The sequence below is a fragment of the Cyrtonyx montezumae genome, unplaced genomic scaffold, assembly GCF_038088225.1.
Source record: "Cyrtonyx montezumae isolate F1298 unplaced genomic scaffold, pur_monq_1.0 scaffold_10, whole genome shotgun sequence".
NCBI classification, from domain to species: Eukaryota; Metazoa; Chordata; class Aves; order Galliformes; family Odontophoridae; genus Cyrtonyx; species Cyrtonyx montezumae.
In genome coordinates this window covers 29,713,193-29,729,925 of record NW_027071826.1, presented here as the reverse complement: position 1 = coordinate 29,729,925, position 16,733 = coordinate 29,713,193, and the positions used below count along the sequence as shown (strand labels likewise).

At 35.6% G+C, this 16,733-nt stretch overlaps 1 protein-coding gene across 9 annotated transcripts in view; it reads right to left on the bottom strand.

The window, feature by feature from the left end:
• Positions 1 to 16,733, bottom strand: part of GPHN (gephyrin) — a 254,833-nt gene that overhangs the window by 83,531 nt on the left and 154,569 nt on the right. For 5 of the 9 annotated variants that reach the window (XM_065754037.1, XM_065754055.1, XM_065754047.1 and 2 more), the window contains exons 6-9: positions 14,698 to 14,764; positions 9,020 to 9,292; positions 7,808 to 7,915; positions 1,963 to 2,097 (exon numbers count right to left, since the gene is read on the bottom strand). In XM_065754037.1, the coding sequence (XP_065610109.1) occupies positions 1,963 to 2,097; positions 7,808 to 7,915; positions 9,020 to 9,292; positions 14,698 to 14,764 (583 nt within the window). The remainder of the gene's footprint in view (positions 1 to 1,962; positions 2,098 to 7,807; positions 7,916 to 9,019; positions 9,293 to 14,697; positions 14,765 to 16,733) is intronic. The other 4 variants (XM_065754106.1, XM_065754097.1, XM_065754072.1 and 1 more) reach the window with 1 other exon arrangement.

Here is a 16,733-nt window from a genome sequence, read left to right as displayed (position 1 = left end):
GAGCTTTCTAAGTGGCAAAGGAGCTCATGCTTCTGTGCAAAATCCATCCTCCAGGTAACTGGAGCAGTTAAGACTAGTCTTCACATTTATTTTCTTGATGTTAAAAGTTGGGTTCCTTAAAGCAGTTTCTACTACCAAATTCTGGAAGACATTAAAGAAAAGCTAGACTAGGTAGATGCTTCATGGCAACTCCTGTCTTAAAAGTGGTGTGGTCTCTCCTGTTTGGAACACAATCTGATTTTGCAGCAATACATGAAAAATAGAGCTTAACATAAAATACTTAAGTGTTGTGTAATTATAACAGCTCATCTCAACTAGTTTCAGACTTTTTACTGTTTCAAAATTCATGTAGGTCCCTTCCGTAGTCTGAATCTTTGAAGTGTGCCTAGAGCATGGGTGTCCAACTTTTTGGTTTGCCTGGGCCACGCTGACTACAGAGGAACTGTCTTGGGCTGATGTTTTGGTTGTTGCTCAGTGCTGGGTGCATGCCTAGGGCTGGGCCAGGACATTTGGTGGGGGAAGAGTTGCCACCAGGCTGGTGGCTAATTATTAGCTGTCCTGGGCCACATGCATTCTGCAGGCCACAGGTTGGACATGTCTGGTCTAGAAGAATGCACTCTGCTTCACAACTGATAACGTTCACAGCTTTCCACATTGATACCTTCCTTAAGATACAGAGGTTTAATCTTTAGCTATTAGCAATGCTGACGCTATTATGTGCTTGTTATTGCTCTCTTTTGGTTTTCTTAGGACCTTTCTGATTTGTCAAGAGGCATGAAACTCAGCACAGCTTCTGTTTTGTATTCCTCTTCTGCTAAAGAGTTCTAACATAATAAGCTCCAAGTTTCTATTTTTAGCCATCAGACAACTGTCATTTTTTTCAGTAAAAAATGAAGGAACTGCGTGCAGATATAGTTCCCTGAATATCTTCTTAAGAAAAGCAGAATATAGTAAGCTCAGTATGCTGTCTATCACAATAATTTCGACTCTGTTACAGTGAAGGTGAGTACTACGTAGAACTCACCTACAGACTAAACCAAAACATTTCTATGGGCAGTCGCCTGTAAATCTTGTTTGCTAACAGAAAAAAATGAGACAGCGGGAAGAAGAATTAGCAGATGCTGGCAATCATTTTAGCAAGCAGAATAGTCTTCAAGGATCACAAATTAGATAAGGAAGAATGTTACTGTTCACCATCTGCTATGAGCTTATTAGAATGTCTGCATCTGGCACCACAAAAAGATCACTGTGAACATATTAAGCAAATTCTGGCAGAGCTTTTTTCTGCTGAAAAGAATCCTGCTGCAGGTGGACATTACAGGCCTTGCCACTGGTCAATTCACTTAGTCCTTGACGTATGCAATTTAAGTTTTTTAAAAAGATAATATAATAGAGTTCACTTTAACAATTATATGAAGTCGTCTAATCAGTAAAAAGTGAACAATAATCCCACAAGGTTGGCATTAAAACTTTCTTACTATTAAATTTAGGCTGTTTTTCGTTTCCAAGTGTCAGGCAGCAAATATCTAAGGTTGAAGAAAATCAGTTGGTTTGAAACTGTCTTAAACTGATCAGTAATAAAGCAGGGCAGAGAACTGCCCCAGCTCAGGCTAAAAATTTGCACACACTATTTGTCAACAAAATACTATTTGTTTAATGTCACTCAGTGGCAGGATTATCTATGTTCCTGGGGAAATGAAACACATTCAAGGCACTAATGATTTAATATTCATGACTGATACTGCAGGAGCTAACATGAAACTTCAGTAATTGTAACACATTGGTAGACCCACATATTAAATCATGCAAAAGTGCACAGGGAATAAAGTACAGTCTTGGATTTATCTGTTACTGAGAATGATTCATCTCTTGCATGCAAACCAACCTTTCTTAGCAGAGGCAATACATTAATCTCATAGATCATGTCTGAGCATGGAATTTGCAAGGCATAAACATACTTACTTTTGGTGTTGGGCAGGATGCAGTGGAGAGACGAGAGGTGGCCTGGGCACGAGGAGACTCTGAAGGGGTAGTGCTGAGGGAGGCTGTATCACGTGGGAGCACCTGAACACCACGAGAAATTATGGAATCTGGAATCTTGAAAGAAGAGAGATGGAATTAAGTCAACTTCACTGAAAAAAGTAAAATGTATAAAAAAATGTTTTTTGAACACACCACTCATTTTGCACACTTCCTCATATGTAATTGCTAGCAGTGGCGACATTAAGTTCTCATAACTTCAGTAACAAACTCATCACAAATAAGCAAAATCGTATCCTAACTGAAGAAGCACAGAAGAAACTATTTGTCCTGAAAGCCTTTGTATGTGATATACTACAAGATGTAAGAGCAAATAACAAGATTGTTTTTCCTCAGCCTGAAACCCAATACTTCCAAGCCCAAGAATGACCAATAGTAACTTCTACCACGACATAGGTGGAGGCAGACTTCTCATTTTTTATCTGTTCCAAACAGAAAACCAATTATTAGCAATGACTGAAACCTTCTGAAGAAATGTCATGCAGTAAATAAATTTCTCAGAAGAAAAGTCATACAGTGAGTACATACTCTTCACTTCACATACTAAAGTATTTATTTCAGGTACACAAATTCTCGATGTAAAATCTGTATTGGAAAAACCTGCAGGCCTCTCTGAAGAGAATATAGGCAAAAGCACTAGAAAACTCCATACAGAGTCCTTGCTTGTATACAAAATGAATTCAATCTTCGTTTTCACATAATATACTAGAAGGCTGGATATTTCTAAGATGGAATTTTCAGTAACAGATCCTCTAGCTGGTATTATTAACTCACTCAGATAAATGGAATTACAACAACTTTTAACAACGAGAATATTTTCAGTACTATGAATGAATGTATTTTTTTAATCTTCTGTCTTTTCTGTTCTGTTTCATTATCAATTACAAAGAAAACAGCTAGAGGACTGCATTTAAGAGTTGATCTTTAATATACACTGAGTCTTAGAAAGTCTCTTGCTTTTTATTACTGCAGCATTTGGATCTAGTCATGAAGATGTCACACCAACTTTATAATTCACTGGATTGCCAGTTTAACATCATGATTCTATTCATTTATTTGATTTGTGTAAAATGATAAGACATACAAATGATAACTACCTCAAATTGGAAAACTACACACAAAATGCAGCAGATATTCTGCTATAAAACACTCTACCATTTTATTCTGATTTTATTTTCAAGATTTTAATGTATTTCTTTCTAAGGGGTAGCAGTTCTAACATCAGATTATTCTTGCAATTTAATTTCCCGTCACAACATACATGAAAATGTATAAGAACCAACTCCAGATTTTTTAAGGAGTATGTAAAGAGACACATATGACATGATCTCTTCACTCATTAAGAATTTATTAGTTTAGCCTGACTTTCAGGTTCCAAGAGAACAACGTAAAATGCTACTGGGGGAAATGGCAGTAGTGAGCAGTAGAAGAAAATAAGAAATGAAGCTCCAGTGACAAGTCAAACCAGTAATTTTAATCATTTCCAGCTAGAATGCCCTGCATTATTTTTTAAAGTGGAGATGCTGTAACCAGCCTGCGTCTAGACATTTCTGAGCATTCTTGCCTAGTAAGGCAAACAGAATCCTCTGGAAAATATCTCCTCCCAGAATTCCTTGTCCCAAAGTAATCTCACATTCCTGAGTTGTGGAGACAATCAGGGATGATACTTGAAAGAGAAGTAAAATGAAATAGACTGTATTCCCAGGAATAGCAAGGGATGTTCTTAATGGTAGGCTGATTTTGTATACTAATTGACATAACAAAGCTGTTCTATTTGGGGAAGTTACAGTATTTCATCTACCTCAGGAACTTGCACAGACTTTGATAACACTTAATGGCAAATAAATTGTCTTTCCTCAGTCATGGGACTGTTATTAAACTAATTTAAAATTCAATGAAATATTATTTGTCTACGGATGTGTTACTCATGCGCTCATACTTTCTCAGACTGATTGTTAAGTAGGAGATGTTCATGTTATATTTCTGTTGAATGGCCTGTTGAAATGGCCAATCTTAAGGCTCAAGTCACTAAATATTCCTTTTTTACATCATTTTTGTTTCCTTAACTTCCTTGGCTCACATCTATAAACAATAACTGCATCTAATTTTGCAACCTTAACTTAGAGACATTGGGTTATATCTTGTGGATTTTACTGAACCTAAGCTCTTCTCCATATGTTAGACGTTCTTGTGTTTGCAACTTAAGTTTTACGGCAACAGATTTTCTTCTCAGTATAATACCAGCTGCCTGCTGCTGCTGCATATTTTTTTGCCAGACAATTTCTGTCAGTATTTAAAAAATTACTTGAGAAGTTTTCTCAGTACTTAGTAACTTGTGCTGCAATTTCCACTATGAATTACAAAGCAAGTAGTTTCTCTTCACTGTGGAAGGTTATGCTTGGGATTGCTTCTGCTCCAGAAACTGTACCAAACTGACCTTAACTTGCAGTAGTACAAAATCCAAATAGGATCTTATATATGTAGTATAAGTAGGAGAAAGAAGGCACGAGGGTATTCTGATCAGACAGAGTATAGGATACTCTATTCAGAAGTACTATCTCCTTTCTGTTCTCCTTTTCTCCTACAATTCTATCTGAAATAAGCTAAATATGCTAAAAAGGTTGGCAGCTCTGTTTTACCCTGTCATAGCTTCAACACTATATACAACTTCTAATACTTATTTTTAATCTCAGTACATTAGCAAAACCTTTAATTTTGACAAAGACATAAAACAAAGAAAATTCAAAGAAGAAAGAACAGTTTTAAATCTTTTTTACCCTTCTTTGATAAAAGGATGCATACATCTTGATATGGTTGAGTATGGGCCATTACATCTTTTACATGCTCCGAGATACCACAATACAAACACAATATTGCTTTTACAAACAATACCATGATCCAGTTCTCCCTGGAGTTAACTCTGGTTACTTTAGAATAACTAGATACCTCTTACTGTCTCATTTCCTTCAAGCAAGTGCCTGATTTTCTTTTTTATCCATCAATCTCTGCTACCAAAATTTTATCTGGTATCATCTTTTTAAGAATAAAAAGAAAATAAATTTTAAATGAGACTTTTCTAGTCTCTGTTGAAATGCACATGCAGTACTAATTTTTGCCTGTGGAAAAAATTAAAATTTAGCTGAAATCTCAGCTAGGAAATTAATCAGCAAAGGAAGCTGAAGACAAAGAGTAAAGATGATTACAGGAATTAATTTTCATTGGGGATTATTTCCTAATCACTATCTTTGCTGAAAATAAAATTTGTCATAAAACTATATATAAACCCATTTAGAACTCTTAAGTTCTGGCTTGACAGCTTTCACAATTTCAAAATCTCAATGAGTGATTTAGGTTAGCTTGCTGTTAGAAATTTTGCTCCCAGGATATCTATTTCTCTAGCATGACAGCAGAATTTGTTTTCTAGCTAAAAATAGTGTTAAGACTCTCTCTAATCACCATTACCTGCTGGTGGAGTTACTAATACTAATGTGTGAATTGCATCAACATAAATATATTAGAAATATAATGCACATACACTGTCCACTAAAGGAAGAAAATGCAAAATACAACTGATAATTTCATGCATACATGTTACATGAGACAAGGAATATCTAATTTTACAGACATTTACTAAGTTTTTTACTTAAAAAATAAATTTAGGAATCTGTATATCTAGTAAAGACAGTGTTTTGTTAATGCTGTTAAAGAGATTGATCAACCCAAGAGATTTTTGTGTTTTCTGGAGCCTGAAAATCTGCAATAATGAAAGGCAGAAATATTACTGTGTTTCGGGAAATTATTTTTACATTTTTCATGAAGTCGCACTCAGAGTGCTTATGTCCTATATCCTTATCTAAATATTTTCAATTCATTTGCCTTTTCACACAAATTTAACAGAGGGGTAGATGTCTCAAAACTCTAAATAAGGGTACTCTCTAAATGGGGTACAATAAAACTGTAAGGAGCAGTCCTTGAGAGCAGCCCTGCAGAGAAGGACCTGGGGGTTCTGATGGATGAAAACCTTCACATGAACCAGCAGTGTGCTCTTGCAGCTCGAAAAGCAAATGGTATCCTGGGCTCCATCAGGAGAGGGATGGCCAGCAGGGACAGGGAGGTGATTGCCCCTCTCTACTCTGCTCTTGTGAGGCCCCATCTGGAGTACTGCATCCAGGCCTGGAGCCCCCAGTACAAGACAGACAAAGAACTGCTGGAGAGGGTCCAGAGGAGAGCCACAAAGATTATCAGGGGGCTGGAGCACCTCCCCTATGAAGACAAGCTGAGGGAGCTGCGGTGACCTAATTGCAACCTTTCAGTACCTAAAGGGAGCCTATAAATAGGAAGGGAGTAAACTCTTTGAAAGGGTAGATAACAGCAGGACAAGGGGAAACGGTTCTAAGTTGAGGGTGAGAAGATTTAGGTTGGATGTCAGGGGTAAGTTCTTTAAGATGAAAGTGGTGAGGTGCTGGAACAGACTGCCCAGAGAGGCCGTGGATGCCCCATCCCTGGAGGTATTCAAGGCCAGATTGGATGGGGCTCCGGGCAGCCCAGTCTAGTATTAAATGAGGAGGTTGGTGGCCCTGCCGCCAACAGGGGGATCGGAGATTCATGGTTCCTGAAGTCCCTTACAAAAAAAGCCATTCTGTGATTCTGTGAAAAATGAAGTTGAGTGAAAAAAGTTTCTGCTTACAGCTAGATGGAGTTGAAAAACTTGTAACATACTGATGGAAACATAAATGAATGAGAAATGGTGGACAGAGAAAGATATCCACTGTATCTATCAAACATTAATTTTAAAATTTCATCTGATATCATCTTTTCCAAAAGTAGATATATATTGGTTTAAAATCCTTCATGTTTCCTACATGACTTTTTACGAGACATGGCCATCATGTTTGATATAAAGATATACACTGTTCGATTGGTGATTTAAATTCCTATTTGCCAAGGGTCAAGAAAGTGCAGACTCTGATAAACAGAACTTCTGATTTAATGTTAAGAATTTACACTTAGTTTGTTGACAGACGGAATGAACTGTTTGGATAGGACAACTGCTAAAGCAGCTGCTTTCTTCAGATTCCTCTAACCTATAATTGTAAATATGGAAAATTATGTTTTGTTTCTAATGATACTAGAGCCTTTACTTCATCTTGATTCAAGTTTAGACTCACTCAACTTTTGGTAGTGATTTCTACCAGTCACTGAAGTAGCTGCACAAAAATCACAAAAATCCAGTAATTTCTTATTTATGAATCTACTGTACCTGACTGCAGGTTTTTTCACTGCTTTTGAAAAATTCTACTTCTAAACAAAACATAATAATAAAAGAGAAACTAAGCAATGAAAACATATGACAGATGCCCAGTGCCAATCTTGTATTATGTTGACAAACAAGCTTTCGAGAGAAAGAGGCAAAGCAAGTTAATGAGAGAGAAAAAGCTCTAAGGCAGTGGTTTTAGGAGATTCCTTTAATTATAATTAATAATTTAGTCTATTAGATGATAAAGTTGATGACTAATCAGAAACAGGCTTTACAGCAATTTTTATCTCAGCAGCTAAACGATTCCAACTGACACAAAGCACATGATATTTACCCTGTTTAGCTTTGTATCTTATTCAGAATATTCTCTGCAGTGTTCTTTAAAAGATAGTACTGATAAGCACTGATATGTATTTGTTAGAGTAAAAAACAAGTAACTGTTAGAATAGGTGGCAGGCAGTGTATTTTTAACTACTGTTAGTGCAAAAGCTTCTTGGAAGTGCATCTTACCGGTTCTTCTGCACTGCCTGCTGCATGATGGCAATAACTGATGAGACCAGGAATGGGTTGTTCACCTTTTGCCATAATAACTGCTGAACTGGTGTAGGATGGATGTTTCTAATGCACAACACATAACAGCTATGAATACAGTGACAGGAAAATATGAGACCAAACAAGCAAATGACTGAAAGGCAGTGAGGTGAAAACAAGCGTGATGCTGAAATGTCAAGCTGACATGAACACAACCAGTTTAGATGTCAGATAATTTCTGTCTTTAAAATTGCATAAATTATTTTTGTCTATATTAAAAGAAATTAATGAATTTAAAAACTGTGTTAATATAAATTGAGAGTTGCAATTGATAACCACCTTAATTCAGCCCATTGAAGACATATACAATCAGGATTTTCTATAAAATAATGATCTCCAGCTGTAGCTGTCTTAGAAATCAAACCTGAATTCACATTTCTGGAGTTAGAATGTTGCTGCTTTGGTTACAGAAGTTCTTTATTAGCATTTTGAGTTACTTAAACTTTCAGTTCCCATAGTTGGAAGTAGAAGTACAATGAGTATTAAATATAAAACAATTCTAAATATAGAACAAATTATTTCAGAATAAATGTTATCTTTTTTTTTCTTTTGCCTTTTGTAGTCTCCAATTTATAATTTTGATCTGAGTAATGTTGAAGTAACATTGATCCATAATTAGTAGTTACACTGAGGCTCTTAAGACAATGTGATAACATTTAATTTTGCGACATCTCTTGTGTAGTAGATTGGAGAGTTTATTACTTAACCTGCTACCTAACTGTCATACTTTTTATCAGTGTTTTTAAAAAACAATGCTGACTTTATAAAATGGAAAATATGATTTATTGAATCTTGCTGTGACTCCTTAATTTCTCACTCACTGGAAGTTGCACATACAGGAGTCTGAGTATTTCTGAATTACTTTTTTTAAACCTAACACTAAACATACATTGTCACATCAGAATGGTCTCATTAAAATACAACTTATCATCAAAATAATTCCTATGAAATCTGTGATCAACTACTGAAACGGCATTCATATATTCTTAGGAAGATAAATTTCTATGAAACATATCCAGAATATATCTGTTTGAGCACACCAGCATGGACATGTAGTCTTAACATGCAAATGATATTGGTGGAAAGTACCAGAGCGAAGCTAAAGATTCTCTTGAAACAAGCCAGACTCACCTTAGCTGCAATAGCTGCAGCAGTTATATGTGAAGAGGAACTGTCCTCTGTTGATGCAACTCCACTATCCTTCTTCTCTTCCTCCTCTTCCTCACACTGTACTCCTTTGTCCTCAGTCTGCTTGTGAGGGCTGGTGGTTGGAGGAGGAGAAAGAGGAGGTGGTGGTGAAGGTAGATCTTCTAGCTCATCGTGTACCTCCTTTACTTTTACAATGGCATCCCGCAAAAGATCAATGGCATGAGGTAGGGCTGGCAGTATAAATTGAAAGCATTCCTGTGCACAAGAAGAGAAATAACTATGAATAGTAACCTGTAGAAGCAAACAGGGATTTTTCAGATTTGCTTTTAGGGGATATTTGGGATTTTGATTCATCTTTTCACCGGATTGTAAATGAAACCCAAATTGCCCATTACCACTGTTCTTGGAACAAAACAAAACCAAACGCAACAACCAAACAGCTAAAGAAACACCAGAACTGGAACTGAGGACTCGGAAGTATAGTTTTTCCTTTTCATGCAAATATAGTAAGCTGAACATCAGTTGAGACGTAATGCAATTAACCTAACACTGGATTAAATCTTAGGAAATAAGAGTTAAAATTTCAGTGAAAACATTTATACATTTTTACATTAAATTTACATTTAACATTACTTTTTTTCAGAAAAGCATTTATAGCAGTTGGCAGAATACTACAGAAATGCAGAATAAAAGCATTAACTCTATCCCTGCAAGCTTATTAGCTTGAAATTATTCCTATTACATTCTTTCACAATTTGAGAATATGTCATAATGGTTGTTGTAACTGCACTTTTACACATTGTTATGAATTTTTTAATTCATGGACTTATCCTCTGGGCTGGAAGAATCACAGGCAGCACTAATGTCATTGTCATCTTAAGTAACTCAAAAAAAATTTTTACACAAACCTTTTTCAAAACTCCTTGTTCTGTGATTTAAAAAACAACCAAAAAGTTCATTTTGAATATTTGGAGAAGAGAAAAAAAGACAGATGCTATGAAACAGTTCTTGTTTCATGCAGGTGTATATATTTCTAGTGAACTTTAGCTATTCCACCCAATAAAAGAATCATTCATGTTGCAAGGAACCTCAGAAAGTCATTAAAATACTGAATTCAGACAAGTTGGTCTGGGCTTTGTACAGCCTAGTCTTGAAAAAATCCAAGAACAGATACTCCCCAACCATTCTGGACAACTGTTCTAATGACTAATTATCCTTGTAGTAATTTTTTTTCTTTTTATCCAGCTGGAAGTTGCTCTTCTAATTTATGACTATTGCCTCTCATCCTCTTCCCAGACACCTTAGAGTAAAGAGTTTTCTTCATGTCACGTCTGTATACTGCATACATATATTGAATTACTGGAAAACGATGGCAAAGTCACAACAATGGACTGCCAAGGCAATACAGTTAGGGAATGTACAAGTTGATAGAGGAAGCTGATATTATTCCTTTTGATGCATTTCATCTTTTGTTTCATTTCAACCCTAAGGAAAACTTCTCAAAATTTAATTCTAAGGTGTCTAGAAACTAAATAATTATAAATATTTTGTAAACAGATACTGTAACAACAGTATTTTCAACAATCTGACTTGTTGAGATTTGACTACAAATAATGAAAACATACATTAAGAATTAACTCAGTAGCAAGCATACTCCCCTCTCCTAACATTGAAATAAATCCTTGTAGACTTAACTGCTGATAAGTTAGTTCCCACCTATGCTACTTCTAATATTCATTGTTTTAGGCAATAGAGCAGAGAGAGCTGCTTTGAAGTGAAGCAGAAATGCCAAGCTAGCATCTGCAGTGACTGCAAAGACAATGCCATGGGTACAGCTACAAATGGTGCATGTGGAACACCAACAAATTTTCTGTTTTGAATTACAAGGTTTTTTCCTTTCCATTGTACTACACTGGTGTTATATAAAATACCTACCAAAATGTTTATTTCAATTGACTACTAGAAGTATAGGTAGGAACGGTTACATTGCTATGACACCAGTGGACACATCTTGGATATTTTCTCTATGAAATAGAGAAATTGAAAATTTGCACCAGTAAAAATGATTTATTTTACTTATTTGTAAGAATAAATCTTAAATCAGTAATTTAAAATTTGACTCTATAATCTTATTCCAACAGTGTAATTTCCAGTATCAAACAGTATGGGAGATTTCCTGATTACTCCTTTCACAGTAAGGCTTACACTCATTGGTAAGGAAAGTTTTTATTCTGGTGATCAAGCTCAAGCAAGCAGTTACTAGCCACACTTCAGCTGAAGTTACTGCAGCAGCCTTCTTTCTTCTACTACAGTACCGTTTTTGAGCTAAGAACAGTAATAAGTTCTCCCTTCCTAAGTGAAGTTTGCACTCACAAAAAAGGAGAAAATACAGCAAGAAGGAATTTTACACCCTCAGTTCAGACTACTCATTTTCATTTCCTTCAACTTCGCACTGTGTCCATTTTTGAGATGGACATTTACACTGCTGTCACGTCTTATTAATATTTAGTATTTTATTAGTGAAATAAGCATACAGGTTTCATAGCTTTTATATAAGCTTCTTACATGATTGTATTAATAAGATGGAAAGAACATTTGCAGGTCATAAAAGAGAAGAATGAGAGAAATCCCTGTTAACAACCTGTCCTATTTGGTTCCTGAGAACCAGTCTGTTAAAGCATTTTCTGTACTATGCATCTTTCAAATGCCTTTGCTGAACTCTCATGTTTTGAAGATGTTTTATGTTTAGATAAATTGTGACAGAACAGATGATCAATATCACAGGAATAAATAAAGCTTATAACAATCTTTGTTAAGAAAAAAAAAGTGTTTTTTTTAATTTTCTGGCAGTATTACATTTTTTTTAAATCAATTATATTTCAAACTTTTGCTTGAATACTTATTAACATATTTTATTTCTTTTCCTCATCCTCCTTACCTAACTTCAGTCTGAGTGCCTCCAGGCAGAAAAAGACATTTTTTTCCCTGCACCTGGTACATTGGGGATGTTACCAAACACTAAAAAAATCAGCAGAGATTGCAACTTAATTAGCTTCTTTCATAAGTCAATACAAGAAATACAGATCTCTGAAAAAAAAAGTACAGGCTTCTTACCAGTGTACCAATTCTCTAAGGTATGGATTTAATTACTATGTTCAGACACTCATTAAGAATGTTGCTGATGTTGTATGAGCCCTAAAGAATGATTCCCACAATTGACATGGGAATCTATTATAGCAGATTTGTATCACTGTCTAGCCCAATATTCAGTTTAGTAGAGTATGTGTAAAGAAAGCTGCCCTTCCAGAGCTATCACCCAACTATGCAGATGGAAAGAGTGAAAAGATTGAACCTTACTAACCCAGAGAGAGTCCTCCTGATGTTTAATTGTGAAGATCTGTCTCACCCTTAGAAACATTATGCTTCACAGAAAGGCAATTTTTTCCAATTATGAACAAATTATCACTCACAGCAGATACTCAAGAGTAACTGCAATAGCTCTTTCTCAAGTAATATTGTATAAGAGATATCAAACATATGGGCTTAGTTTTCTTCCACGTTCATTATGGAAATGATTGTCACCATAACAGATACTTGTAATAGTAGAATAGTTATTCAAAACTATAAAGGTTCTGAAAAATTTGCTCCTAAAGAAAGTGTCTCTTGACTAATCTTGCTGGAAAAAACAGTTTTCAAAATATCCTGTAAGTACATCATGTACACATCAACTCATGCACAGTTTACAAAAGCTACTGTCCCTCTGTATATGACAAGTTCTATTCATGACAAGAGACATCACATCTCACTTGTTGAATAGAATAAAGAATTGGTACTGCACTTTGTGATTTGCAAGATAAGATACAAATGAAAGACCCATTTCACATCAATCTATGTTCCAGAACAGTGACATGAGGTTTCTATTCCCTGGGGGCTCAGTTACCTCAAGCTTGTCAGAATACATAAGTGAGTACACTGCCCTAATGCGAAGGGACCTACCTCAAAGAAGTTGAAAAGGTAAATCAAAGATCACTAAGGTAATCAAGGTGATCTCAAGGCTGAGAATTATATCCTTCAGCAAAAGAAAGTCTGAAGCTAAGCTTCTAAACTTGAGAAGGTAGTTTGGCAACAAGCATCATAAATGTGCATGCTGACATTTATTCTAGGGGTATTAGGCCAGATGTCACTGTTGTGGGAATGGGTGATAATTAGGCACTGAATCAGGTTTTATATTATCTGAACTCTCTCAAAGAAGAAAGATCACTACTACAGAAACTTCTGTAATTCAAGTGAACACTGTGACTGATAATAATGTTGACAGACTTTTAAAAAGCTGGAGAATGGCTAAGGATGTGGAAGGAATTGTGGCATTTTTTTTTGCAATGAGTTATCCAGGCTCCACTGTGTCAGCTACGGTCTGTACTTTACTGCAGTATCTGATCTCTAGCTGTGCACTGTGGCTGTATATTGACAGCAGGTCTATCATCTCCATACATTACCTGATTTCTTATATCATGAAGTACCTAATTCAATATTTGGATGTTCATCCTTAACTCATTCACCCTTCTCTCCCTCCAAATGGATAACACAATGATGGCCAACACCGCAATGAAGATTTTCTGAACTTTCAGAAGAATGAAGAGCAGATTTTTGCACAAACACAAGGCCTTGCTCATAAATAGCTCCTTTTGGACATCTATATGCCAACATATAAACAGGCAGCAGGAAAACCAAGACATATGAATGGGTTTTATTGAACAATCGAGAAGACAGTGACAAGAATTATCATTCTGTATTTTAACTTAATGATGTAAAGCATTCATCCCTCTCAAAAGAAAAATAATTTTTCACTTTTTTTCTACTTTTTTTTCTACTCTTGCCATTCTTTTCTTCTAATACATAAAAGTTGCATCACAGTAAACCTATAAAAGTGGCTGGGAACGTACATGGACACAGATGCTTGCTGCAGTGTTGGCAATCAAGAATCCAAAAATTAAGCATCTTCCCAAAACGAGACATCACTTAAATGAGAAGGAGGTGGTACTGTTCATGCATCTACACAAGACAACAGTGAGTTGCAGGACCACTGCAAGAGAGTGCCATGTGAGATGGCACACCTGACATCAACTGTTAATTCCATCTAAGCTGAGATTAATAACCAGAAAGCAAAGAAGCCATATTATCAAGTCAATATCCAAATTACTAAGATTTCCCATACTGCTAAAAATTAAGCTCCTTTTCCCCTCTTGCTGACCAAAGCTGGGAATATTCTTAATTCTCCAGTAAGTTCTACAGTACACTGGGCCTTCCTCTTATTTCTGTGTGAAAGAGTGCTTTCTTGCAAGCTGTAGAAAACTCAAGTATCAGGCACAGGCTGACAAGAAATCAAGAAGTGTAAGAGATTGTTAGAATTTTCATTAACATTGCCTGATACAGATAACACTCTCTTGCACTATAAGTAATGTTGTACTGGTTGCACAGTACTTTCAATTAGATAAGAACTGTATTGCCTGCTGCAGGGATACAGGGGTGCTGCATTCTGTAAATATGTATTTCAATTAAATTTTGTGAAACTTCTTGTAGCAGGTACTTTCTACCATTCTGGACAATGGGAGTTACTTATCATCAGTCCTCAGTAGTAGATCAGCAAGAACAATTCTTACCTGTGACCCTTTCTTGCTACCTGGCAGGTTAATTATGAGAGTTTTCCCCCTGATTCCACATACAGGTCTGAAAAGAAAGAAATTCACAGTGAAATGTTTGTAGGCAAATTTCTGCACTGTAGAAAGAAGACATTTAAGATAAATCCTATAATTTATTAGAATTTGTCAAATCAATTTCTAATATCTATATCTGCTGCTGGTGTTCTCATGAAACAGCTTAGGAAAAGGAGAAAAAGTGTTTGACAAGGGATGGAAAATTCTAACATTTAATTGATAGTGTAAACACCAGCTAGTTTTACAATTTTTTCTAGTTTTGTGTAGCACTCTTAATTCTGTTGTTTACTTCCAACAAACACATTCTTTGATGTAGTTCCTGTCTGCTCAAACAGTTGCCTGGTAAAGTAATTGATGGTTATCAAATACTATTTCTCTTGACAGGTAAAAAAAACACCAACTAAGTCATGCTGGTTGCATTAATTCAGACATATATTCTTTTTTTTTTATTTTTTAAGATACAACATAAGGAAAGCACAGTAGGAAGTAATTCTCAAGTGAAAATTACGTTTAAGTAGTTCAAATCTAATTTTTCCTAAGAGTCCCTTACTCCTTCACAAAAGAAGAAAATAACTACTGAAGATTCAACAGTTTACTTTTTGTCTGCAGCAATTTTCTTAGGTCTTGATGCAGTGCTGAACTTATATGCTCAAGTGTTGAAGGGGTTCCTCTTAAGCTTTCTACCATTTTGAGTTTGCCTGTTCTACCTTTTATCTAAATACTTCTTTGAAAAAAAAAAAGAAAAAAAGAAATCCAAATCCACCCCCTTCCAAAAAACCCCAACATAACTAGAAGATTTTGTCTAGAGGAAAAGAAGTGTGCCTCCTGATTTTTCTCATTGTTTACCAAAACTTATGAAAAAACAGGGCTAGGATATAAAGCTAAGAAAAGAGCAAAAATCAAACCATAACAATATGGAAGCTACATGGAAAGAAACTGTGTAACAGTATCTCTTTCAAAGAAAAACATGAACTATAAGTGAAGACAGGAAAAAATATATATACATAGATAGCATATTTCCAAACTCCTGAGTAGCTAATTTCCTTGGATTTTTTCTTATGCAAAATAATTCCCAGTAGTTAACTTTTGTAACTATTTGGATCCCCAGCATGAGCATCTCAGAGGCTTCTCATCTGCTGTAAGTATCTGTGAATGTAGTCTACAAAACAATCCACCACTTCCTAATGCTGTCCATAGTCAGGATGACAGCCAATAAATTAAAACAGTTTCTAAAAGTTCAAGTGATAAAACTCAACATTTTCAAAACAGCATGTCATTTACAGAAGTGTCACCTTAATTTTGCAAAACGAAGTTCTGCATTTTTTCTTTTTTTTGAATTACATGCATAAGTATCTGTAAGAATTTCGTTTATGAATGTTGTCTATAACAGTCAAGCTTCGGATGGAAGAATTCAATAAAAAACTCCTTCATAGCACATGTGCTTAACTTCAATTTATGATCTGAACAGCGTTGTAAAGATACTGACCCTTTCTATGCTAATTACATTTAGAACTGAAGTAAAGGCTTTCACTGCAATTTTTTTTACAGGTCTAACATGACTGCATGCAGTATCTTGACAAAACATTTTCATTAAACATTCACAGAGGAGTTATGGTCCACCACTGTCTTCAATGACTACTGGAAATAGCTTGAGGTTAAGGAATATTTTCCTGCTTATGTACAGAAGTCAGGTTGCTATCCAGCAGTTTGGTTCCACTACCATTAAAACATCCTTTCAGCTATCCTTATCACACCGCATCCTAGACTAAGCTTGGTTATTCGGTGTCACCTAATTGCATATCTTTCTCTTCATCAGAAACAGAACAGCTAGATTAAGTGCTCCTCTCTTTCATATAGCCTTGCGGTGCTTTAATTTCAAAATACACCAATTATAACATCAAAAATTGTCAGATGTAAAAACAAAAATATTTGCTAGTTTGGAATCTGAAGATGTTTCCTTGGTAATACTGTCACCTGAAATA